We start from the raw sequence: 24,511 nt of genomic DNA on the forward strand, positions 1-24,511 counted from the left end.
ATAGTCTCTCTTCAGCACTCTCCACACAGGTGCTCCAGGAGCCCTAACGTGGCAGAGTGGAATTAAAATGCTGCCTGTAATCCAGCACTATATGTTGCGGAGATACAAGCTTGTTCTGCTCTTTGCAAGGGCTTAAGGATGATAAATCAAGCTGTGAGGGACAGCCTGGGATGAAATATGTATTTGGTCTAGACCGAGACACTTACAGTTCTTTTTGTCCTCCTTTTTAACATGAAGTCTGTATTTGCTGCCTTTATCCCTTTCCAATGTAAAGCACGGCTTTAACCCATGTGAATAAATCATCTGCCCTTTTGCCACATATATGCAAACTGATATGGCCAGCTCAAATTGAACTGGTCTGGCAGCTGAGGGGTAGTTTTGCTCAGATTTTTGCAGAAATATTTCTAGTACATTCCACCCATGGTTCACTATCAACTTAACTGCAATCAGACAGATGTCTGATTTTCAAAGAAGATTCTGTGTATGCTCTTGGGAGCATCTTGTTCTACACATTGTAAACTTCCAGGGCTCCAAGCAACAGCATCCTATTTTTCACTTTCAGAGTAAGGTCGAGGAAATGGATAAATTGCCACACTCTTTATTCATTGTTTTTAATGCTACTCTCTTGGTGAAATGTAAAATTGCTAAGTATATAGTGGTAGTGAAGGGGGATAATTTGATCAACTCAGCTGAGTTACAGTAAGGCTTCCAATTATATCAGGGATGTCAAATTACAGTACACTTTTGCAAGGATACATTTTTTGGTAATGATCTCTGCAATGCATTTTCAAATCTCTGTAATAGCAAGAGGTTGTTTGGGTAAGTGGTTCAGACAGCTCCCTTTTTATAAGGTCTTTATTCCCAAGGCTCCCAAGAAGCCACAAAGTGTTTTTCAGAAATTATTCCTTTTAGAAAGACCCTGCTTTTAAAGTGAACATGATGATTAATCTAGACAGAGTGCTGCCTTTATTCTAGCTATGAATTTGGACCCATTCTTGTTAGTTGTTTGAGAAGACAGGCTCTTCGTCCTCATCTTCCACAGGAATTAATGGAAATCGAAGGCAATTTAGGAACAAATTTGTGGTAACATATGCCTTTCTGTGTGTCAGACATGTCTCTTGATTCTGGGGAGTGTTTTGTTTCACATACCTGAAGGTGTACCGTTATGGACAACCTGGTGGGACAGATTTCACAGTAAAAGAAAAAGCTGTGCTTCAAATACACCTTCCTGTATTTAGCTTGAGACATACAGTTGCTTCAGATCTAGAATATTTTTGTGTCTCCAGTACAAGTTCACATTCAGACCAGCCACTCTAGTTCAATGTGAACGCAGTTCTGGCCTAGCACACTTATGCAGGTCGGTGATACAATTGCCCAAATAATTTCAATCTGTCAGTGTAAGAAAATAATTTACTGAGGGCCATATTTGTGCTTCTCAGCTCTTTGACTGGAAGCTATGCTGCTTCTTGACAGACCGTGCAAACTGATTCCAGTAAATTTCCTACAGCCAGAATTGGTCTTTTAAATGTCTGAATGCTGTAGAAACACTAGCTGTTTAAAAATAAGTTCAGTAAATGTAAAAGTGAAAATTACAGTCCGTAGTCCTTGAAATGCCTGTAGATACGGGAAATATGTACAATAGCAGTGGTCTCCTGTGCTTTTTGTGTCTATGAGAAGTTTTTCGTTATATGGTCCTATAAAAAGGGGCCTGGAAGTTAAAAAATGAAAATTATATTACAGTATTACTTTCAGGAAGGACAAGGAAAAAGGATAGTGTTTTGAAAATGAGATCTACATTATGTTTTTAAGTCCCAGAAGGACAATAAGCTACGTCCCCTGTGATTTCTGAGGAATTTATGTCTTCAGCTGTCCCAAAAATGACTGTTTTAAAATTGATATTATTTAGAAAAGGTATCTTTAAGAGGTTATGAAATGCTTTTAAAAGGTCACCTGGCAGGTGCTTACTACTATTAATGAAAGACCAGATGCAGCTCATGAGGCAGAGCCCTTCAGCAGTGGGTTATATCCTGGTCAGAAGCCTATGGCCTGTTGCCGGGTTTGGGTCTTCTCAGGTGCTTTCTGTAGAAACTCCCCGGTAGTCTGTATCTTTGGGCCACCAAGGATTTCATGGTGTGTGTGATACAGGGAGCATCTCATGCTGTCTTATCCTGATCTACCCTCTCCTGACTGGTTGTAGGACAGTAGAATGGAGGCAGAACCTGTACAGGAGGACCTTCCTCTCATGGAATTAGTCCTTTACCACCTCTTTGTAATTGGTGTCAGTGCATTTCATCTGCTTTTCAGCAGGATGCTACCTTAGGGGAATTTACAAGTTCATTAATTAAACCCTATCCAGCCATCCCTGACAAACTGTTTCAGAGCTGTTCAGAAAGTTACAGGGAAAATCTGACTGTGGATAAAGATTACTGTTGATGTTCCGAATAGACTAAATACCGACCGAACCCGGATGCTTAACTGCAGCATTCGCACCTAGAGCAATGGTGTATTTTGGCCACCCCAAAACTTTGTGCTTGGGCGCCTGTAGCGCCGGAAGAACGGTCTGGAAACGTGGTTCTATCGCTGCTTTAGCGTCGCTTCACCAGAAGAGGGGGATCACTTGCCATTCCTTTCCCCAGGCGCTCGGGGTGGGAAACACGACACCGAACGTTTTGCGCTTAGCTTGGCTCCATGTTTTCAACAGAATCAGGCGTGGGCCACAGTCATCGGCTGCGGCTTTCTTGAATTTGGAACCGCGTCCCCAAGGGTTCCCGACTCTTTGCTTTTGCTTTGCCTGATGCTTTTCTACGCGCCTCCTCGCTTCTCGCCCCCTGGCGCTGGGCAGGCTGCGGGCAACCCTGCCCTTGCGGGCGCCGACCGGGCGCTCTCCATGGTGCTGCCCGCCCGCCGCCTCCGCCGCCCCGGGGCGCCCGGTGCCCGGGTTTCCCCACCGCACCGAGAGGCCTCCAGCCAGCGCTGCCGAGCGTGCCCGGGAAGAGCTCTGGGGGAGCAGAAGGGTCTCGCTCCGTAGTAAATCCCTCCCGTCCTTTTTTTCTGTCCTCGCCCGGGAAACGTGCACTAATGGCACAGTTTGTCTGTGGGCCGGGGGAATTCAGTACGCCATAGGTAATAATGCTATAGATTGGTTTGGTCAGGCATGGGGACCTCTGAAGCTATTTGGCTGGGGGGAGAGGCTCCAAAAGCAAAGGAATCTCACCATTCTTTCTTTTGTGAGGAAAAGGTGGAAAACATCTAGCTTAGAAGAAAGGGTTAATATGTTAATGTGTTTAATATGGGTGTTAATTTGGGGAGTAGCTAAAAATAGCCTTTGAGGAGTCTTAAAACAAAGTTTTATCCTGTGTTTTTATAAACAAGCATCAGACTGATCCGCTCTTGTTATAAGCACTGGGAAATGTGCTGGAAAGACATCTTAAATGATACACCTCTTTGCCATAAGTATTTGACAAAGCAATGCGTTATCTAACTCTTCTTTATGTTTTCATTACATCTAACAAGCAAAACAGAAAGGAAACAGCATTGTTGGTTTTAGAGCAGGTATACTAGACTTCTCTAGGTTGTTACTTAAGGCACATTATTGCTGATGTGTTTTAGAAACTGTGTAATTAGAATCTTTCTTATGGTTGGTTATGTGTAGTCACTTTATTTTTGATGTCCGCTATTGTGGCCTAAACATTCTGGCTCTAAGCCTGATTATAGGTGGGTAGGTGAAATCTAACCATATCATTAGTCCTGATGGTATGTTGGTGATAGAAATGCCATTTTAGATAGTATATATAGAGAGGACAGAAATAGGAAGATGCATCCCTTGGTCATACTCTTCTTCTTCCCTACTTTGCAAACTGAAACAAAGTGTGAAAGAAAATTGTTTTGTGGGTCATCTTTGCTTTTGGAAGGCTCGTTTTTTTGATCAGATGGCTACATATACAAATACATATACAATAACATTTCTATAAATAGCAATCACTTAGGCATTTGTTTTGATAGCTGTGGACATGTAAACTTTTAATTCAAGGTAGGTAGGGCCCATTCAAATGTGAATCCATGTGAGCTGGTCCAGCGCCAAAGCGCAGGTACGTTTTTACACGTAACAGCAGGGATGCTTAAGCAGAGCTGATTATGTGCAGCATCTAGGTTGCAACTGGAAGGATTTAAAGTGGATGAGATCTGGGTCACGCTGGCTTACAGGGTTCTGATGCAGTGGCAACCAAATCCATTTTTCCTGTTGTAAGCACTTGTTGCCAAGGCATAATTATTTTTCCTATTGTTTTCATTTGTAAAATTATTTTTCTTTACATCACCCTGAAGCCCTTAGCTGTGAGATAACAGAATTCTGTTTACAGATCAACAAATGCTCCTGTTAAATTGGTTATCCTACATACAACATTGTAGTCCAGCCATGTTATTGTAATGGGATAATTTCTGAATGCCATCAACTATTACATCAGATAAGTCAGTGGGGTTAAAATGAAGAGCCCTGTTTTTGACTCGTCAGGCAGCTCATTGGAAAGACTCCCCTGGTTTCTGAGAAAACAAGTAATAAGACTTTTTAATCACAAGTGGTAGGATTGATCCATTAGGGACACAAGTGCAATGTATGGAAGTACCTTTCAGCATATAACTTGCTTTCTGTCACTTTTTCTCAGATAGTTGCCCTTGAGCTTGAAATATGCCCTGTCTCTCAGAGCTAATGTAATTCAGCAGTATCTGGCTATAACGCAAATGCTCAGAAAAAAAGGTGGAAAAAAGCCTTCCAAGAACAGACCAGATCATTATATGGGAAGGCATTCAAGCAAAAAAAGTTAAAACACTTATTTTTGTCATAAAAATCAAAAGCTTTAAAGTCTTAGTCACTCCCTTCAGCTTTCCTGTCTTCTGGCTAGAGAGACTACATCTGGTCACACAGAGGCAGCAGGTATCCACCTCACAGGGTTAGAGAAGGAGCATTCCCTCTGAGTGTTGGACCACTTGTCCGTGGCACTAGATGGTAGCTGGGGAGCAGGCAGGATGAATGCAGACATCAACAAGGTGTCCTAGTCTTGGCTGTGGGTGGCCTCTCTTGCGTTGTCAGCAGAGCAGAGACCAAATTGGCGAGCTGCACCTGCAAAAGATGGGGCCCTGCGTGGGTGAGTGGCTGAGCCCCTTTGCAGCAGATCCAGCAGATGTCATTGCAGTGGCTAGGGAGTGCGAGGAGGGAGCCTGAGGAACACACTGCGCATTCTGAGAATCGGACGTGGCAGATCTGCAGCACCTTCAGGATGATCCCTTGGCTCCTTCTTTGCATTAATAGCAGCTTCTGTCCCCACAAGATCAAAACCAAATGCAATAATCAAAGACGAAAGAAGGGAGGGCAGGAAGGCCAGGACAGGAAGGAAGATGAGAAGGCACACTGCAGTGTTGAATTTAAATGATTGTGGTCCCGATCCAAAGTCCATTTAAATCAATAAAATGTCTGCTGTTGCCCTTAGCGAGCTATCGGGTGAGGCCTTGTTTGACTTAGTTAAAATAGAATGTGACGTCAATATTTTCAATCGATATAAAAACTAAAATAAGTGGAGCAATATTTAGAATTAATGCAACTTAGCTGTCACCAGAAAATGCAAAATGGGCACTCTTGTCAGAAATATCTGTCTCTAGGATTCTGATGAAAAAAATACGCTTCTCGAATTGCCAACTTTGACACAGCTGGAATGTCTTTACCTTGTATTTGGGATATTTTTTTAAACCGGAGGCATCAGTCTCTGAAGGGCTTTTCTAAATCCTCAGTGTTCAGAAAGTTGGTGGTGTGTGCGAAGCATTGCTTTGTCACGGCACGGCTTGGACAGTCATAAAGGATGAGGAACACACTGCACATTCAAGGACTTTTATGATTTGAGAATGGCAATTATTTTATCTTGCCTTTTTTGCTGGTCTGTAAGCAGTTGCCTGTGACAGTGGTACTTCGAATATGTAGTTAAGCTGCAGAACTCTGCCTTAATATGCCACGGATGCTGGAAAATCAGAAAGGTTCAGAGGGAGACTGAACAAGTTCATGGAAAACAGGCTGTGAGGATGATTGCGTAAATTGAAATGTCTAGCACAAATGTCCATTGGTCTGAAATGACCAGAAGCTGGGAGAGTATTTGAAAATGTCATACATTTACCCTCTTCTACCCTTTGCTAGGTATCTGATTTTTGGCTACTGTTGGAGATGGAAGACTGTGGTCTCATCCCACAGGGATTGCCCTTATGTTCTTAGGAGCAGACATGTAACCATACTAGCTCAGTTATTTATCTGTAATATATAAAAATTAATTTTTTAAGAGTAGATTAATATTTTCAGTAACTCTTTCAAGATGAAGGTATCTAAGCAGTATCTTCTTTTCTGGTCCAATTATTAATTGCACTTAAAGTTTGTCAGTGTTGAACTGAACACCTTCAAGAGAGAAACTTGCTGTGCAAGGGAGGGTATGGTATTGCAAATATTACTGTGTTATCTGTAATGACCCCTAAACTGACCATTAAACCTGTCAGTGCTGTGAATTATACCCAGGTGGTATAACAGAAAAGAAGGGAAAGACATTAAGACTGGTCTGATCTATGTTTATTAACATGTGTGCCATAACTTGCTCTTTTTCATTTCTTCTTCTGTATTGCCTCTTTTCAATTAATAAAATGGATTTAATCAAGGTACAGAAAACAGCCAGAACATAGTTTCATAGATCATCTTTTCAGTACTAGTTCAGTACTAGAGCTTTCTAGAACACATTGTGTTCACATATTCAGTAACATGAAAGTGAGAGAGTCTACAGCCTTTTTTTAACCTTTATATTTTTTCTTTCAAGAAATTATAAAATGAAACCTATACAGTATGGATATGTGATTGCTAAGTGACTTCCAGGGTTATTGTACCTTTAGAATTAGGACAAGTGCTACTGTGTGTGAGAAGAGTGTGGATTAAACAATAAGTGAGACAGGAGGCAATTTATATATGTAGCATATAGTTCCATAGTTAGCTTTCTGCTTTTACTTTCCACAAGAATTATTTTGTGTGTTTTTTCTAGGAATATGTAATTCTGTAGGTATTGAAATGGCTGAATATGCTAATGCGCACAATCCATCCAAATTGTTTTAAATGGTTGAATTAAGTACATTGTTACTGTACATTGGAGTGCTCTGGCACTCCGAAGTATTTTTGCCCCTATCAAAAATATTCCATCATTTCTATCCTCATCCCTCAAGAGGAAGTGTTCAGAGAAGAGTTTCCTGACTAGAGGGACAAGGTTGCCTACCTCTGACATTTAACCCGGCTAGAATAACAACAGAGAGGGTAGGTTGACATCCATGGTCATGGGTAGAGGTGAGCTAATTCTGCAGGTCAGTGCTGTCTGGTTTCTAGGCCACAAACGGCTGTGCATGCACATCTTCAAGCCTGATCTAATGTGTCCTGCCTTTCAGCAAGGAGTAGAAGTTTAAATCACTGCACAACTCCTAAGGACAGAGACGGTGGTTGTTGTATCATTGCAAAATAGCACGTAGATATGCTTGTTAGGTACTACGTACAAGTTGGGCAGTGCATCACTTTGGAGGGAACCTAATTCCCCTACAGAATTGCTGTTTGCCTTGTCCAGAAGGGTATTCCACAATGCTAGACAAAATGTTGAATTGCCCAATTTTCATACCTACCAAACTATTGCCTGGGACATCCCTTTCCCATTTTTAGCTGTTTGAAACCAATTTTGATTTCCAGCGGATTTCCTGAATGTGCTAGCACCTTAGAACTGGAAAGAACAGTCTTCATTCTGGCTTTGAGGCATGGAAGGCGTTTCCTGCTCCATCACTTCCTCCCTTTTTCTGTAACTCTGGGAAATGATGAGAACAGATTTGAGTCACATTTTTTTGGCATTATTTCTAGGCTTGGTTTTAACTTTGGTTTTGCACTACCCACGTGATTTATGTGGAGAGAACTTCATATTGAGGAGACGGACCCCTGTTAGTGGATATGCTTCAAGGAAAATAATCACTTACATCCTCTCCTCTTGTACTCAATTACTGTCGATTTTCATCCAGTAGGTTTCTATAGACAGAAAATGCTGATTTGCTCAGCAAATCATGTCTCTCTACCTGAAAGCTGGCAGTTAAAACCAAGTGCTGATCATAGCCGTGGCTAATAAAGCACCACAGTGCAGGAGCTTATTGTCGCAGCTGGTGGGTCAGGTTAAAACAACAAAACCTGGAGACTGTGAAATTAGAAGATCAGGTCAGGAAGTTAATGATTTATGCCAATTTGTAAACCAGGCAGATAGGAGCTGTAACCCTAATTAAGCGCCCACACATCTGTGGATGTCGTGGTGAGGTTAGTCACTCAGAACCTATTCACAAATCACACAGCACATTGTGCTGGTTGAACTCTTATAAGCTTTATTATCCCAAATGGGAATTAGTTGGATCTCACGAGTTATGTATTTCTACAGAGCTAATGATTACAAATGCTTTTCAGAGAAACCCCACCCTTTTTCTGGTACTGTTTTCTTTTTATGTTATTGTGCATCTGCCCACTCTCCCACTCCCCTCCTACATACCGTTTGTGGCAGCATCACAGGATATTCTGTTTTTCTTATGTAGCAGCTTCACAATACATCTTCTGTGTTTAGGGGGAAATTGCTCAGTCTCCATTTTTACTGAACAGATGTTGAAAATTTAATCTCCAAACTGATGTCTGCAGAAGGATTTATTTGTAAGATCTGTATATGCAGGGTGATGACAAGCCATTTTCTACTTTTGTTAGTAAAATCTTGTTATCTTAAAACATAACACTTCTTTCCTGCAGGGATATTAGCTGTGTCAAGTTATTAAGCCATACATACTTTATGTTCTTCTCCCCAGATTGGGTATGTTCTTTCTAAAATAATCTATTGAAAGTTACTTCCCCCCTCCCCATGTGATGATGAAGTATCTTTGTCTCTTTGAGGTTAGGGGGGAAAGGTTTATGGGACATAATAGTGAACTCATAGAACCGATCTGAAGTTCTTTGCCAGTGATCTTCTAAAGAATATTTGCTATTTCATTATGTCGTACTCGGCAGCAGTTGTTCAATTCAAGCATCTGATTTTTTTTCTCGTGTAGTGTGGGTTACAAAGTACCTGTGATTTGGTCTTATTTTCAAATTTCTTGCTTAAGGTCCCAGGAAAAGGTTGGGAAGATGAACGCTTTCCCACTGTATCAAGAAGGTACAGTCCTAAATTACCAGTTGTTCATTTCTGGTTTACAAGTGATGTTACCTGTGAGGTTCATATGATGTTAAGAAGGCAAGGCAAGCTACAGTCCTATTAAAGAATCCAATTCTCTCCTTTATTTTATCCCTTTGGCGGCCTCCACCTGTCTCACTTTGCTGGTGGCTGTTGCTGCAGCTACTGCTTGTGTTTTAGCCGTTAGTTTTGTGTAGCCTAGTTTCTCACAAATGGGAACAACTGTGAGAAAATCAGCCTGTATGTACAGAGGATCCGGAAAAAGGGTTGGCTGGTACTCTGTACCCTGCTGCTTCTGATGTGTTCTTCTGCTAGAGAAATACATTTTTGATGGAATGCCTAGATCACTGGCTCAAACACAAAATAGATACCTGTTTTAAAGATGCCTTTATAGTGCTTTGTAGTTTCCATATATGTAAGTACTTTGTGAAAATTTGGTCTTCGAAATTTGTGAAATTCTCAAAGTGAAACCTTACAGTAAAAGCACAAGCTATCAATAATGGTCAGTTCCACGGTAATAACAAATGGGTTTGGTCGATGTGAATTGAAAACAACCAAGTTCTGTGCGTACAAAAATACCGTGAGGTCAGGATTAGGCCTGGTCTATGAGCTGTTGTCACATGAAGAGCTCACTGGACATCTGTTACTGATTTGGTGGTGCTGTATTAGAGTGAAATTCACGGTGCTCGGGTCTAGTAGCCATTCAGTCAAATTCAGTGTGAAGCCAAGGAATATATTGCAGAGTGAAACCTGACTAAGAGATTGCTGCTTTGATTTGGTGATTTTTAGTGCTGCTGTCGGTGAGGTTCCATATCCCTAGCTTCTCTGGGGTGGCTAAGCCAGGGATGCAAACATCTCTGCTGCATTGGAGCGTCACAGTCCTCCTCTCCCTCAGGACCTGCCTGGAAGAGGCCGGTTCAGTGGGGCTGGAGGGAGTTGAAATGCGATCAGCTGTCTGCCAGGGACTAATGCAAAGGCTCTTTTTATCTACATGTGTTCTATTTTGATGAATAAATGCTTGACGCTAATAGTGATAACAGTTATCCAGGGAGGCGGGAGTCGAGTTTGATATGTTGGTTTTAGCAGGGGGATAAGCAGTGAGGGAATGAGAGATCCATCTGTCTCTAATATTAACGCTATAAATTAACGTCCCAAAACCAAATGGTATCTGGGGGGGGAGTGACAAGGGGAAGACTAATTAACAACGTGTTGTCTCTGTTTCTTTTGCTGTCTGTTGGTCCGCAGCTATAATCATTCTCCATCTTCAACACAGGGTTTCCCAAGTTGTCTTAGGAAGCATCTGAAAGCAGCTTTTGGCATAGAATAATAACGAACAGCACACTCAGTGGTATTATTTTTACCTCCGTCAAGTTGAGCTGAGTGGGGCAGGCTGAGCCCAGATTACGCTGCGTGCTTCCCCAAGCAGCATCCCCCTCCTCGCTGCGTTTGGTTCGCTGCTTAATGCAGCTCTCCTGATGCAGCCTCACGTGGCTGCATAAAGGCACAATAAGGACTTGAATATTGCAAGCCGTTTCTAGGCGGCTCTTCATGCTGCCTGCAGGTGAGCAGGCTGAGGCTGGTCTCTCTGAGCTCGGCAGCTTTTGCTCCTGGTTTCCTATTGACCGACTCAGCAGTAAGGAAAGCTCGTGAGGAGGAGAAGAGCAGGAAAGCATATGCTGGGCTCCAGCACAGACGGTCGCAGCAGCAGCAAGTCAGTAAGTCAGACTGCACCATTTTCTTGTCGCCCTGCATAAAGGCGATGTGAGAAGCTGAAGGGAGCTGCCCCCTCCTCCACCTGGTGGTGATGCTGAAGTGGAGCCTTCCTCCCAGTCAGAAGACGCAGCCTATCTGGAGGAACCCCAAAAGACCTTTCCAATTTGGTGCTGTGTGTTTCAAGGCTGATTTTTCTTTTTTGCCGCCCCCCCCCCCCCCTTTTTTTTTTTTTTTGCTCACTAGCTAAGTCTGAGGCTTCTCTTCACTTGCAGTCTCAGCTAAGCTGAAGCAGTTTCAGCCTGCTAGCAGATATTTGCTGGCTGTTCTCTGTTTGTGTCTGTGTGGCTGCGAGCACTTTTGCACATCGCGTGTGTGGACGTGGCTCTCGTGCTTCTGAGTTATGGGTGCTGCAGAGGCTGAAGCAGAGCCGTGACCTTTTCTGGGGTGCCGGAGGAGGAAGAGTGGATTACACCGTGAAGTTCTGGCTTGCAGCCAGTGCCCTTGCGGAAAAAAACAAATCACCTGGATATCCGCTTGTGGTGGAAACGGCTTTCTTCAAGCTGGGGTTTTCCTCTCCAAAATGGCTCATGCAGCCGCTTCCATTAAAAAAGTTCGAGAGTCTGAACTCGAAGAGAGGGAGAGAAACCTTGAGAAGGAAAGGAAAAGGCAGCGGAAAATCTCTAGGGCAGATCGGAAACGCAAGGTATGAGGGGAAAAACAGCCCCCTTCTCCCTTTCCACCCCCCTGACCCTTCTCTCTCTGTGCAGTGCTTCACAGGTGTTTGTTGCCCTGTGTAATGTTCTCCCCTTCATTTTCCTAACCTTTCATATCATATTTTCCATTTGCATCCCTTCCCACCATCTCCGAACCCTGCCGTGGACTTAGCCCAGCTGCAGTGAGGTTGGAGATTGAAGTGCTACCAGTCATGGCAGTTCACAGCTACACAGGGAACATGCAAATAAAGATGGCCATTGGCACACCAGTATTGCCTTCTTGCCTTCATCCCCAAAAGGGCTAGAGTTGCATGTCATCATTCAGGAGCCAGGTGTTTCAAGTGTCCAGCTGATCTGAAGAAGTTGTCAGGGGGAGGTGGCTGTGCTTATGCTTTGCAGTGTGAAGGTGCAGTTCTGTACTTCCCGACAGCATTTTCCCCCCATTTCCCATTTTTAGTTCCAGTCCCCACATCACCAGCAATACTAAATGCTGCATGTAAGACCTGTCTTGTGGTGCTAGGCATATCAGCTGAGTCGTTATGCAGTTAGGTATCAGTAACTGAGCCTGGGCTAGCAGCCGTGATTCAGTGTATTTACACTGCACACTGCAGGTGTATTTTTCCAGCTAGGGCCTGAAACAAGTCTGCAATGTGTTGGTTTTTTGTGTCTGTTGCTGGTGGCAATCTTTGATTCTGTTAAGACATATCTATTTAGATGCTTCAGATTTTGGGGAGGTTTTTCCTAATTTATAACTGACTATTATTTTCCTTCTGTGTTAGAAATGAGGAATGACATCTCTGATTGCCTCGGCGGGGGGGGGGGGGGGGGGGAGGGGGGAGAGAAGAACGAAAAAAATTGAGAGAGAATTTATTTGCCACATCACTGTGTAGTTTCCAAGGACACAAATAATATACAGTAGTGGAGAAAACATTTAAAAACCTGAGGCTTCTGTTTAGGCTAGCTTTAGGACTGTATTATATTGGGAGTGCCTGTGTTAATGCCTCCTCATTGCCATTTCTTTTCTCCCATCTCCAGAATCTCTATAGGTTGTGGTATGCATTAACTCATTCACTGACACCATGTTTTGATCCATTCTTCATGGATTTCTTCTGGAAGGGATACTATCCGGAGACATAATCTGTCCTTTCTTTTCTTTTCTGCTACATTGCATGTAAACATAGATCTCTCTGTGGAAAGAAAAATAATAGAATCCAGCAATCTAACGTTTGAATTTATGGATCCTTTTGGCAAATCTCTAGGATTTAGAAGCCATCTGCTCCCTTGGCATACCTGGGAAAATTTGAGTTCATTTTACATTCAAGCTTATGATTTTCATATTCTGAACTGCATGACTTAAATAAAATTACTGAGGCTGTTTGATACCTTTGGGAGCTCTGGATGTGATCTCCCTGACTTTTAAAAGGCTCACTTTGCAGAGTTTATTAAGCTGCATTAGAATTCTCTTTATCAAAACAAGAATGTCATTTCTAATGTATGTAGTGTTTCAATGCTGGGGCAGAGCTGCTTGGGGCAGATTGTGATTACTATCCTAATCCCCTAAATGGGACACTGCAGCATAAGGTAGTTTTTGTGATTACATTTTTGATTGTGGAATTCTCTGCAAAACAGCCTTTTTAAAAAATTTATTTAATGTGTGGATGACCTTGCTGGAGGTTTAGTTGATGGTGGTTTTTTTTCCCCATGTTTGCCTAGCACCCATCTCATTTGCTTCATCACAGTGTGTGTTGTTTTTCCTGATTTTCACATATCCTGTTTCATCAATGTGTTTGATTCAAATGTGTATTCTACTACTTCAATTAAAGCTGGATAGAATTAATACTGGCCCTCCTGCTATCTCTTTTTCTGGAGTGCTGCATATCCCTGACTGCCAGTAGACAGGCTCAGGCCGCATTCGTGTTAGTAATAATGTATGATGATGCAGGCTCCTAATCAGATTTTCAGATCTAGGAAACACCAGTAGTCTTTGCTTAGAAAATATGGAGAATACCTTAACGTTGTTTGCATTTCTTTTTTAATATTCAGCGGTGGCCTTCGCTCCTGTCTCCCTTTTACTGCGGCTGTACCTTGCTGTTACATAAACAAGTGCTTGGCTGCACCCTAAACTTGCCTTCAGATGGTATGGGTGTGGGTTAGGCCAGGTATCTTCCCTCTTGCTCCTTCTGCATGAGACATACAGGAACACAAGTATGAGTTTGTTTATGTTTGTATGTATACATGCTTACACTGTGCAGAATGCATAGTGTAGAGCACATTAGATATATGAATATGTATACACACACTCATGTACACAATATACACAAACTATATATGTTATATATAATATTTGTATTTATTAATCAATTTAAGAGAGATACATGTATCTGAGAGACATATAAAGGTCACTTAAATTGCTGAAGAAAAATAAATTGTTTGAGTGTGAAATGTGACTATCTCCTAGTAGGTGCAGAGCCCTCTCAGTATTCGTTGACTTCCTTGGAAAATGGAGGCTATGAACAAATTGTATGTGCAGGCCCAAGAGCCACAAAATGTAAAGAAGTATTGTCTGATTGCTCTTGGCACTTAAACTCTTTCTACATATAGGGAATATAGTTTCAGCTTTGTCATTTATTTAAAAGCTATTGCATTGCAGTGACCGGATTTTCAGTACAACAGAGGTCCATTTTGTTTGTAGGAACGATAGCGAGAGGGGGAATATGGTCATGTAAGGTATTGTGAACTGTGTTTTCAAAATCTCGTTTGGATATATGCCATGTACCTATACATGCTGTGTGCGTGAAGTGCTGATTTGGGATGGAAACTTTTTCTCTGAGCCTGGAACATCCTGATTATGCAAAAGAGGATAATGAAGGGCCATGACTTCAGCTCTTCCACTCTGCCAGCATGCTCAGCATCTATTAGTATTGTCCCACGCTTCTTCTAGCTTCCAGGGATACTGGGATACTGCAGGGTGTGGGATCTTTGTGCCTTTGCCTTTTCTCTTGAGTATTTTGCTAAATGATGTTTTGCAGTATGATCATTATCTGTCTTGATAGCAGCATTACAAACCATGGCTGTAGCTTCTGTGCTGTAGCTTCTGCTTCTGTAGGACCAGAATGTTCTTAAATGTCATCATGTCTGCTACTGGACATAGCTCTGGACAATAACAACTCCCTGGCCATTAGCAGAGCTGGGAAAAGGGCCAGCATCAGCAGCATTCTTGCTCAGATGATGTCTTTGCAGTCCTTAGACGTCTGTAGTTCTTTAAAAATTAACAGAATTATTCCACACCCCAAAATTGGAAAAAGGTGTTTGTGGGCTGAAGACAAATTTCAAGACCCTCTCCTGCATTCTTTCTGAGACTGACTTGATTGCTTTTTAAAACCAGTTGACAAGAGTCAGCTCTGCTCGTCTTGCATTCAAGTGGGAAATTTCCACTTTTATGCATGCAATCTTTTCTTGCAATGTTGAAAACCACATACTGACACAAATACATGTATGTAAACTAAAATCCCAGAGCGGCCTGAATAGTTACACGGGTACCCAAATGTATCAAGAGCATTAAAAGCCAGGTAGTAACACAGGAGGTGAGCAGCTTAAAATATGTAGAGTTTATTGAAATTTAGGCATGACTGATTCCATTATACCTAAATTCAGGATATGTAAGGCCCACCTCCACTTGCCTCGCAGTGTCTTTTGAGATAGCTGAATATGGCTCATGTTTTGTGGAGTGAGGAAAGGGAAACGGTGTGATTACGTGATGGTCGCTCACTGAGTCAGCAGCAAAGCTGGAATTACAGTCTTGGAATCCAGCTTCCTAGCCCCTGGCAGTATGTAACACATACTTGCGTTTCCCTGTGTAAAATGCTTTTCAAAATAGACAGAGCTTCCTGTCTTTGCATGTGACAAGTGTTTAAAAGATTTTTTAAAACCCACAAAAAATAAAACCTTAAACCAAAAAAGCTGTTATCGAAAACTGATTTTTGAATGTACAAATATGGGAAGCTGTTGCCTGTTTACCCTTTTACCATCAGCGATGAGGACAGAGTTTCACCTCTGGGCTCTACTAGCAGTAGGTGGGTATTTATTTAGTATTTAAATACACAGTTTTAAAAAAGTTTTTTAAACTTTTATATTTTTTTTAAAGGCAAGCCTCGTGAGTCCAGCATCCTCTAGCATTAAATGTCCCACAGTATCTGGAATATTCACCGTTGCTTGCCAAAAGAGATTGGGAAACAATTGCATCTCAGTGAATTTTGTCCTTTACTTGGCACCCTAGGCACTTTCAAAGCTCAGACAGAGCTGCTGCTGCTAGGTAGTATCTGCAGAAAGACAAGGGTGGAGGGAGAAGTAAAGAGCTGCTGCTGTCAGCATAATTCAGGTGTGTATGGGGAAGAGTCAGTGTTCAGTAAATGGCTCGCATCGTGTAGCTGCAGAAGACAGGGACTGTTGTTTTCCTTCGACAGCAGACTTTTTTTCACATTGTCATCTCCTTTTTCACAAACTGAATATCAGAAAGAACTCTGATGTTACAAAATCATGTAGAAAATGATGTCATGTTTGTCTCGGAACCCGGTAGAAAAGCCCATTTAAAACTCAGGCGTACCTTCCGCAGGGGAAGTGGGTATTAGTCATCTGGTATGTGGGCTCTGTGCTGAGGCTGGTAGCCACGAAGTTCATCTCTTTGGAAAGCACCAAAGCTTCAGTGAGGAAGGGAAGTCATGGAATTAATGAGTGCTTGGGTGTGCTAGAAAAAAGGTATCCCACGGAGGAAGTCATGTGGAGGTATAGTTCTTCACTCTTGCTCGCTCCTGCTTTGGTTCATAGATGCCAAACAGTATCTCAGCTGGTGTGAACATGCCGCAGGATCAGCATAGAGTTTGTGTTAGGCTAAGGAAGAGAAAGAAAGTCTCTCCCTGTTTAACCTCTGTGTGCTTGAAGCTTTCAAGATCTATTGCAGCTTTAACTTCCTGGTTTTGCTTTAGCACTGAATATGCCTTATCTGTTCAATGTTGTGTTCGTTGCCTTGGCAAACATCTTTGTGATTCACTAGGATTTCTAGATGTTTCAAATGCCTGTTCAGCCATGAAAAAAAAAGTCTTTTTGGTGTTTTGTAACTGAGTGTTTGCGTAGGTGGTGCCTATTCCTGATGCCCTTTAAGCATTTACCTTCTGGATCTCAAACTTATGTTTTCATTATGTAGATATTTCTTGGCATGAAAATAAAACCCCACTGTTTGCTTCCTTGTAAAATGGAGCTTCTTTTGATGACATTGCATTTCATAATAGATTGGTATTCACTGCTTCAGTTTCTAGGTGTCCTATCTGAGGGTTGATAGGCATGTGACTGCAACACTGCTGAAGCTTGCAAATACTCGCCTGTGCAGGCACACTGCGTTAACATGTGTGTCCCATTCAGTACGTCTTTCTCAGGCGAGTTAGCTGCTAAGTTCACTGTGGGTTTAATCTAAATGAGGTAAACCAAGTGGGACTCAAATGATGGCGGATTAAGCTCTGTTCACCTTCCTGCAGGTACAGAATGTTACTGTAGCACCAAGTGTCATTATTTCTCTGCTCTTCTTTGAGACTTTCGCATTGCTTGCCATAATTAAACTGGGAACAAATACACGATATTCTGAAATAAAGCAAGCCAGGGGTTGTAATAAAGACTAATGATCTCCAATTCCCATAATTCTGATGGGAAAGGAGCGATCTCCGCTACAAGTTTAAATTATCTCACCTTTATGTTGTTGTCTAAACATACCATGATTTATATATGATTTTTAAATTTAATTCCCTTGGTAATTTTTGAAAGACGGGACTTATTTGGTCTTAATATAAATCATGTATAGACAGTATTTCAAAACACAGATAATTTACCTAAGTGTGGTTTTGGTATCTTGGATTAATATGCCTCTTCGCAGCTTTATACTGAATTAATCCATACCTGGAATACTGGAGAAAATATTGCCTCAACAGACAGGGTTGTGGGGTATGTTAAAAGATAGGTATCATGAAATAAAGACAGTGGTGATAATTTCTTCTTGCGTATTCAGTGAAGAGAAGCATGCTTGGGCTTGAGTCTAAGGCTCATACTGCACCCATGTTGCACCCACTGGTACTTGTCCCCTCCGACTAGTCGGTCTGATGGACACAGGAGTGGTCTGAATCTTAGATCCTCTCTCACTCCCTGCTACTTGTGCAGGGAGGCATGGGGTGAATGAGGGAAATCAAGCTATATTATAATCCTTTCACAAAGGTTGTAACAGTTTTCCCCCTTATTTGCCTCACAAGAAGATGGGGCAGGAGGAATAATTGGGAGGGGGACATCTGACTTACTGGGGCTTCCAGAGCTACTACTTGGGTGGCAGCTTGTACACTGCTCCTTGCTGGTAGCTGGGGCTACAGTTCTCCTCTAGCCATGAGGAGACGGAGCGATACAAATATGTGTATATATCTCTTTGCTTCTTACTCCTACCTTCCTTCCCCCAATGGAGATAAACCATTGGGCTCACAGCTCCGTTGTGTCAGATACTGTACACAGGAGAAGGAAAATGTGTTCCTGGCACACTCAATCCTTTTGCATTGTAGAGCCTGCTTTGATGCAATTCAATTTAATGGCATACACTTTGGATTTTATGGCTGGATTGACTTATAATGTGATTGTTTCCATAAAGTTAGGAAATTGTCCAAAAGGTCTAGGTTTTCATCTCTCAGTTTATTTCAGTAAAAAGAACTTTTGCTGAACTTTAAAAAGAGCAACCGAGAGCAGAAATGATAGCACCTGCCTACAGTGACTCCACCTATCCTGGTGTCTACAAATTGAACAAGTGTGAATCGTACTTCTCAGGAACCATGAGTGATTAAAAAATTTGAGAGACCATCTACGCATTGAGGGAAATTACCCTGATAAGCTTTTGTGGCTTTTTGTTTGGCTTTGTTTACCTTCTCATAAAATGTCTTGTTATGTCCTTTAAATTGGTGACAGTTTCTGCACAATTGAAAGAATTATTACTTTATGTTTGGGCAGTTTTATGTCAAGCAATTAAAAAAAAGGTGTTTAATGGGAAATTTTACAAATGGAGGTCAAGAGCTAAAAAAGTAATGTAGATGTCAGATGTTAAATTGAAATGTCAAGCTTTTAGGAGTCTGGCTTCTGTAATTTAATCCCTCAGGCTTTTCCATTGAACTCCTGGGGAAAGTTTGGCACCTGAGGTAATAGTGGCATATGAGCATTGAGAGATCACACTTTAATGGCGAAATTTGGAGCCATGCCCTGGTGTATATATTTGCCAACATATAGAGCATCCAGAGCATGGAAACAGTGAGTAGGTCCGTAAGCTGTATTGTAGGAGTATTGCCATTCAAACAGCAATTCTTTCCCTGATATGGTGTTCACTCCAGCAAAGACTCACACCCCAACTGGAGCATGTTTCTGGGGATCAGGAGTGCGGGAAGCATTATGGGCTGCATCTGACCTGTGATAGAAATTGTTTTTCAGCCTTTTTGTTACAAACACGCATTAGTATTGTTTCAGAATTGAAACAAATGTGCTTTTATAAATATGTACTACTTGGTCAAGTGTCTATTTGAATTTCTTCCTGTTTAGTCAATGTAGTGAAGATGGAAAGAAGAGTTCAATGTACAATTTGGGATGCTGTCTGATATTTAACTCTTGTATGATGACTTTAAAGCAGTTGTTTTAAAACTACTTCAGTGCTAATGCCTGTGAGTGAGTCGTTATGTAAATTGGAGGTTAATGAGGTGGCTGGCAGTCATCCCTTCAAGTCCTGGTCATAATCAAGTAAGAAAATACAGATTTAGGAAGTGATCTTCATTAGTCATACAGAGCCATGCTAAAGATATTATGAAGAATAGAACTAAACAAAGTATAGATCTGCTATCAGTAATTAAGTGTTTTCTTGACCAATGTCACAGAAAACTTTCCCCTTCAAGTATTTTTCTGTACTCGTTTCCAGTCCAAATATAGAACATGTTCCAAAGCAGAGACCTGAACTTGTCTTTATTTAGAAAAAGATTCCCTGATGTCAGAGAGAGTTGTGAGTTGTAGGTCAACAACGTCAGTCCTGTAGCATTTTTCAGGTGTGATGAAAAACCTCTGTTCCCTGTAGGATCTGTTCTTGTCCTAACAAAATGGTGTGTGAGTTCCTGAAGCTACTCTTAATTTTTAAGAAATTTTATGTATTTTTTGTGACCTTGTCATCAACTTTGTCCAAGCTTAATATTTTTTCTTCCTCAGAATTTTATCAAAATATTACAGCTGATAATAAAATGGATTTTCATCCTTTATTGACTTGACTCTCTATGCCCACAAAATATCTTTTGTGTTACTTTTTGAGAATGTAAGTGTTACTTGAAGTATTTTTAAAAATAATTCCTGTTCTCTACATTGATCCCAATTCCTTTCTGCAGTCATTGTGGCACTGGGTAGTTTTGTTTGAATGTCTGACAAGCTTCTCTTCCCTGACTGGAAGCTTCTTTAGGGGAAGATACACAGTTTGCAAGAACTGCTCTCCTATACTTAACTGCATCTTGATGAATGCTCCTGTTAGCAACCTGTTAGTAATCCTTGAGCCTTAGACAGCTAAAATCAATGTGTTTTTTTCCTTACCAGTCTGTGGCGATGTCCAGGTGTAAGTAGGAGTAGATATTCCACACTGTTACACAACTGTGTACAATATTGGAGCATATAATATGAATTACTGAAATCTGCTAAATGTAATTAAGTAAATTTCACATGGTTCAAAGAGTTGGCAGTGTACAAATTGCTAACATGTTGGCACTGTTCAAGGGTTTTCTGTCAGTAATTGTTGATGAAAGTTCCATACATTGTAAATAGATTTAGTGTTTTGCTGATAGCTTTTCAGGGATTGCTTCAAAACCCTGTTAACACTCATTCCTATACTAAGACCTTCCACATACGGATCAATACAGATTAATTGCTACCTGCCCTTTTACACGTGACTGAAAACAAAGGCTGCAATGAAAAAAAGTCTGTAATTACCATCTATTTGTTGATGCTAATGAAGAATTCAGCATGTTAACCTCTTCAAAATATAGCATGTTTATTAGCTACTTAGGGCTTTGGAAAAGGGACGGTTTTAGGGAACTGAGCCTAAATAGGCTTCAGAGTGCACGTCTGAGAACTTTTCTATTTAAGGTCAGCTTCTCATCCTCTAGCAAAATTCCCACCATAGCTGGTAGGGATTATATTGCGGACTCTCTTCCCTTTCTGATGAAGAGTGAGTAAGAACAGAAAGGGAAAGGGAAATAACACTTGATTTAAAAAGTTACCTTGTTTGCCTATGCACTGAAAAAGTTCATTGAGACTAGCTGTCTACGGAAGAGATGGTTGGATCAGGTCATGAAAAACTTGTAGTGTTTCATATTTAGAAAATATTAATGTGATGCTATTGTTGTATGTGACCTGAGGAAGGATGTGGATTTCTCTTTCCCTGATAATTCAGATCTGCATTCTCTTTATTTCTTTGTGTAAAATAAAGCCAGTGTTAAGAACCAGTGTTCACCCAAAATGGATGTAGCTCTTATTTCCCCAGGCTGGTAGAAAATTATTTCAGCCTATAAAATCATAATTGCAAACCTTTCTAGGCTGTTTTAAGTTTAATAATTTAAGCTTATTTTTAATTATTTACTCTTTCTGGCTTATGCTATGTCAGGATGTCTAACAAGGACACATCACTCCTCAAAACCAGTGAAGCTGACAATGCAACAGGAGACTTGAACAGATAAAAGCTAGTTAGTGCCTCACTGCTCAGGCCATGATTTAGTCAAGAGCAGCTGGACCTTGTTGAGCCTTCTTACTCCCCTGCTTAATTTTTTTTTTAAAGGCACCGATGCAACAGAGAGGAAAGAAATTACATGTACAGTGTTGGTAACACTGTCACTGCTGTAGCAATAAGAGGCAGTAACTAAGATGTACTAAACAGTAGAACTTCAGGACTTGATCAGCTAACGAAGAATAGTTATGCTTGGCAAGTACTTTCCATTTTTGCTGATGAATGGGGTACTGGATATCAGAGCTGCCTGGGGGAAAGGAATTGTTGCTGTCGCCCACGTCTCTAGGCCTGGTAGACACTATTCCACTCAGTTAAGTCAGGCAACAGTGTAAGTTCTCTGTGTTTTAGCCTCTGCACAGGGTCTCCACAGATTTAGTATTAGCTCTGTTTAGTCACTCTTGGAAAAAGGTTATTGAAATAAGACTGTTGATCTCTCTCATTATAAAACTTACATTCTTGCACCAAATAAAAAAAAAGTACAAAACTTTATTTAACAGCAAAAGAAAAAACTGTCATTTTCCAAATGGTACCTATTTCTTTTTATGTTTCTCATGGAAAAAATGATGTATGGATAGGTATATTTTGAAAGTATTTTGGTAGAGTGACATGACTTTGCAGGAGCAATTAAGTAAAATTTAAACCGCTGATGTGAGCCTTAAATTGACATGCCAAGCTGCTGTGCGCAAAGCAGGCTTGGCTTTAAGGATTATGGAATCATTTTGCAAAATGGCATCTGCTGGAGACAAAAAAATGAATTAGATTTATTTAAAAAAAAAAGAAGTTATTTTGATCGGTCAGTGGCAATAGCAACTGATGTATGGCAGCAAAATTTTTTCTGAAGAAATGCATGAAGACTCCATAGCAACTAGATCAAATATGTGCTATAGTCTAAATATTGTCGCTGTGTTTTCTGTGAAGAAGCCAGCCTTCACCCACTGACACTGCACCCACGCTGTCTGTGCTGCTCAGCCTGATTGCGTTTGGCAAATGGCAACTTCAGCGAATGACCACTGCATCAGGGTTATTTTTAGGACGATGAAAAATTCCCTGAGTTGTATTTTATTTCCTTTTCTTGATTATCACAAGGACAGCACAAAGGCTGCAGCATTTTCTGGAAGATAGATAAACCACCCAGTCTCTTCTTTGGTAACAATTTATTTACTAACTTCTCTTTCCTCAGATACACGCACTAGCAGTATGTACTTTAATAGAGCTGTTTCCCTGAAGCAGTGCATGGTATTACACTGGTGAATGATGAGGCCTTGAAAAAGGTTTCCCAAACAAGTGAAATCAGAAATAATTAATAGCTGTGCACAGAGCTAGCTCTGCATTGCAGCATGAGTTCTCCCAGACTTAAGGAAGCACGTGCTTGGCCGTCTTCCCCAGTATTTCTATGAAAGCTTAGCCCTTAACCTATTTGTTTTAGTATTTGGTTCTTCTCCCTGTGTCTGCAGTATGGCATTGGTGATGAAAAAGCAGTTACAGAAGGAATGCTGATAGGATACAGTTATTTGCAGAGGTAAGGTGCCAGGACCACCGACGCAGGGCTGTAGGCTCCTGCGTAGCTTCAAGTCACACTGAGGATTTGTCCTTGCAGCATTTGTTTTTAACTGTTGGTACAGTGCTCTGACGTAAAGCTTAGCGCATGTTTGCTCTTAGCGGTGCTTGGTGCATTAAAATGGAGGAATGAAAGGAAATTCTCTAAGGGCAGCGTAAGAGGAGCCAAGGTATTGCTTCAGCTTATGAATGTGTAGGTAGTAGAAAAGGCTAATTAACACCAGTTTCATGTTTATCGCAGTGTAGCCATTTTGTAAATCATCTGGGTGGATTTAGCAGTGCATATTCCTTTATTTTGAGCAATGAAGCTTCATTACTTTGTAGTCTTTATGTAGTTGTAATACCAATCATTGGTCCAGAAGCCTGAAATGCAGGAAGCGGTATGTGATCCTTTTTTAATGTAGCTGATCAACCAACTTTAATATGCAATCTTAATGTTACAATACCAGAACACTTGAGAGGAACCAGCCTCCTTCTTTCTGGAAAAGGTTTTTGAGATGGACAAGGAGACTTTAGAGATAGGGAACTGTAACTAAGGATTATAAGAGAACGCTTGGTTTTATAACAATATAATCTTAACTCATTGAAATCCCTGAAAGATTCGCTGATGATTTCAAGAGATTTAGGATTTTTTTCCAGAAGATTTCAAACAGGAGATAATTCACCTCATATTACATAACCATCTTAGTGCTTTATATTTTAAAATGTAATTTGTGAACGTTTGTTCAATTTCTGTAATATCGCTCTGTGGTAGAAAGAGAGATTATTTATGGTGGAAAATAATGTTAAGCACATATACCTTGAGGACCAAAATGTTCTATAGAGGAGTCTTATGTTCTGTGACCTGTTCAAATTACCATATTGTTGGCACAAGGAGAGCTTTGTTGTTCTGAAACTATTTATAAATTTAGTAACGTTCTAAAGATAATGATTAAAATAATTGGAGAAGCAGAAAGAGCTCGAAAGTCACAAATGGAATTAGAGAGAAATTTGAAAAGGGAGAGGGATAAAACGAAGGCAGTTTTTTCCCAACACCAGGAACTCAAGAAGTTCATGTGCCATCAATGTAATGCTTTTTGAAGAATGAGTATGCTTGCTTCAGCCTTGCAAAGGAGCTAGTTTACTTCTAACCCACTTGAACATAAATTCTAAATATTGTCCTCTGGTTTTACTTTTGAAAGTAATTTCCAGTAGTTGAGGTCCTTCCAATCAATGGTCCTTTAAGTTTGCCTAGATAACTCATTCAAGCAGTTCAGGAAGGGCTATCTGCAGTATGGTTTGCTGCCTATTTGAACTTACAGTCTCTCCTTACTTCATAATAGCATATATGCAACTAAGCGTGGTGCAGTCCCTATGATGGCAAGATGCTTCTTCCAGTTGTATATGAGCTCCTGTGATAGTCATACTTTATACAGAGAGATAAATGCGGTATACGTTTTAGTTCCTTTCTGTGTGTGCTGAGGTTATTTAAA

At 41.0% G+C, this 24,511-nt stretch overlaps 1 protein-coding gene across 23 annotated transcripts in view; it reads left to right on the plus strand.

Moving 5' to 3' along the window:
• ANK2 (ankyrin 2) overlaps positions 1–24,511 on the plus strand; it is a 379,623-nt gene that overhangs the window by 168,223 nt on the left and 186,889 nt on the right. For 16 of the 23 annotated variants that reach the window (XM_049814684.1, XM_049814661.1, XM_049814667.1 and 13 more), the window contains exon 1: positions 10,775–11,658. The exons of the other annotated variants lie outside the window; for them this stretch is intronic. In XM_049814684.1, coding sequence (XP_049670641.1) covers positions 11,536–11,658 — 123 coding nt within the window. In that variant the 5' untranslated portion in view covers positions 10,775–11,535. Of the gene's footprint in view, positions 1–10,774; positions 11,659–24,511 lie in introns of those variants that run through there. 23 annotated transcript variants of the gene reach the window in all.

The sequence above is a fragment of the Accipiter gentilis genome, chromosome 12 (assembly GCF_929443795.1).
Source record: "Accipiter gentilis chromosome 12, bAccGen1.1, whole genome shotgun sequence".
NCBI lineage: Eukaryota > Metazoa > Chordata > Aves > Accipitriformes > Accipitridae > Astur > Astur gentilis.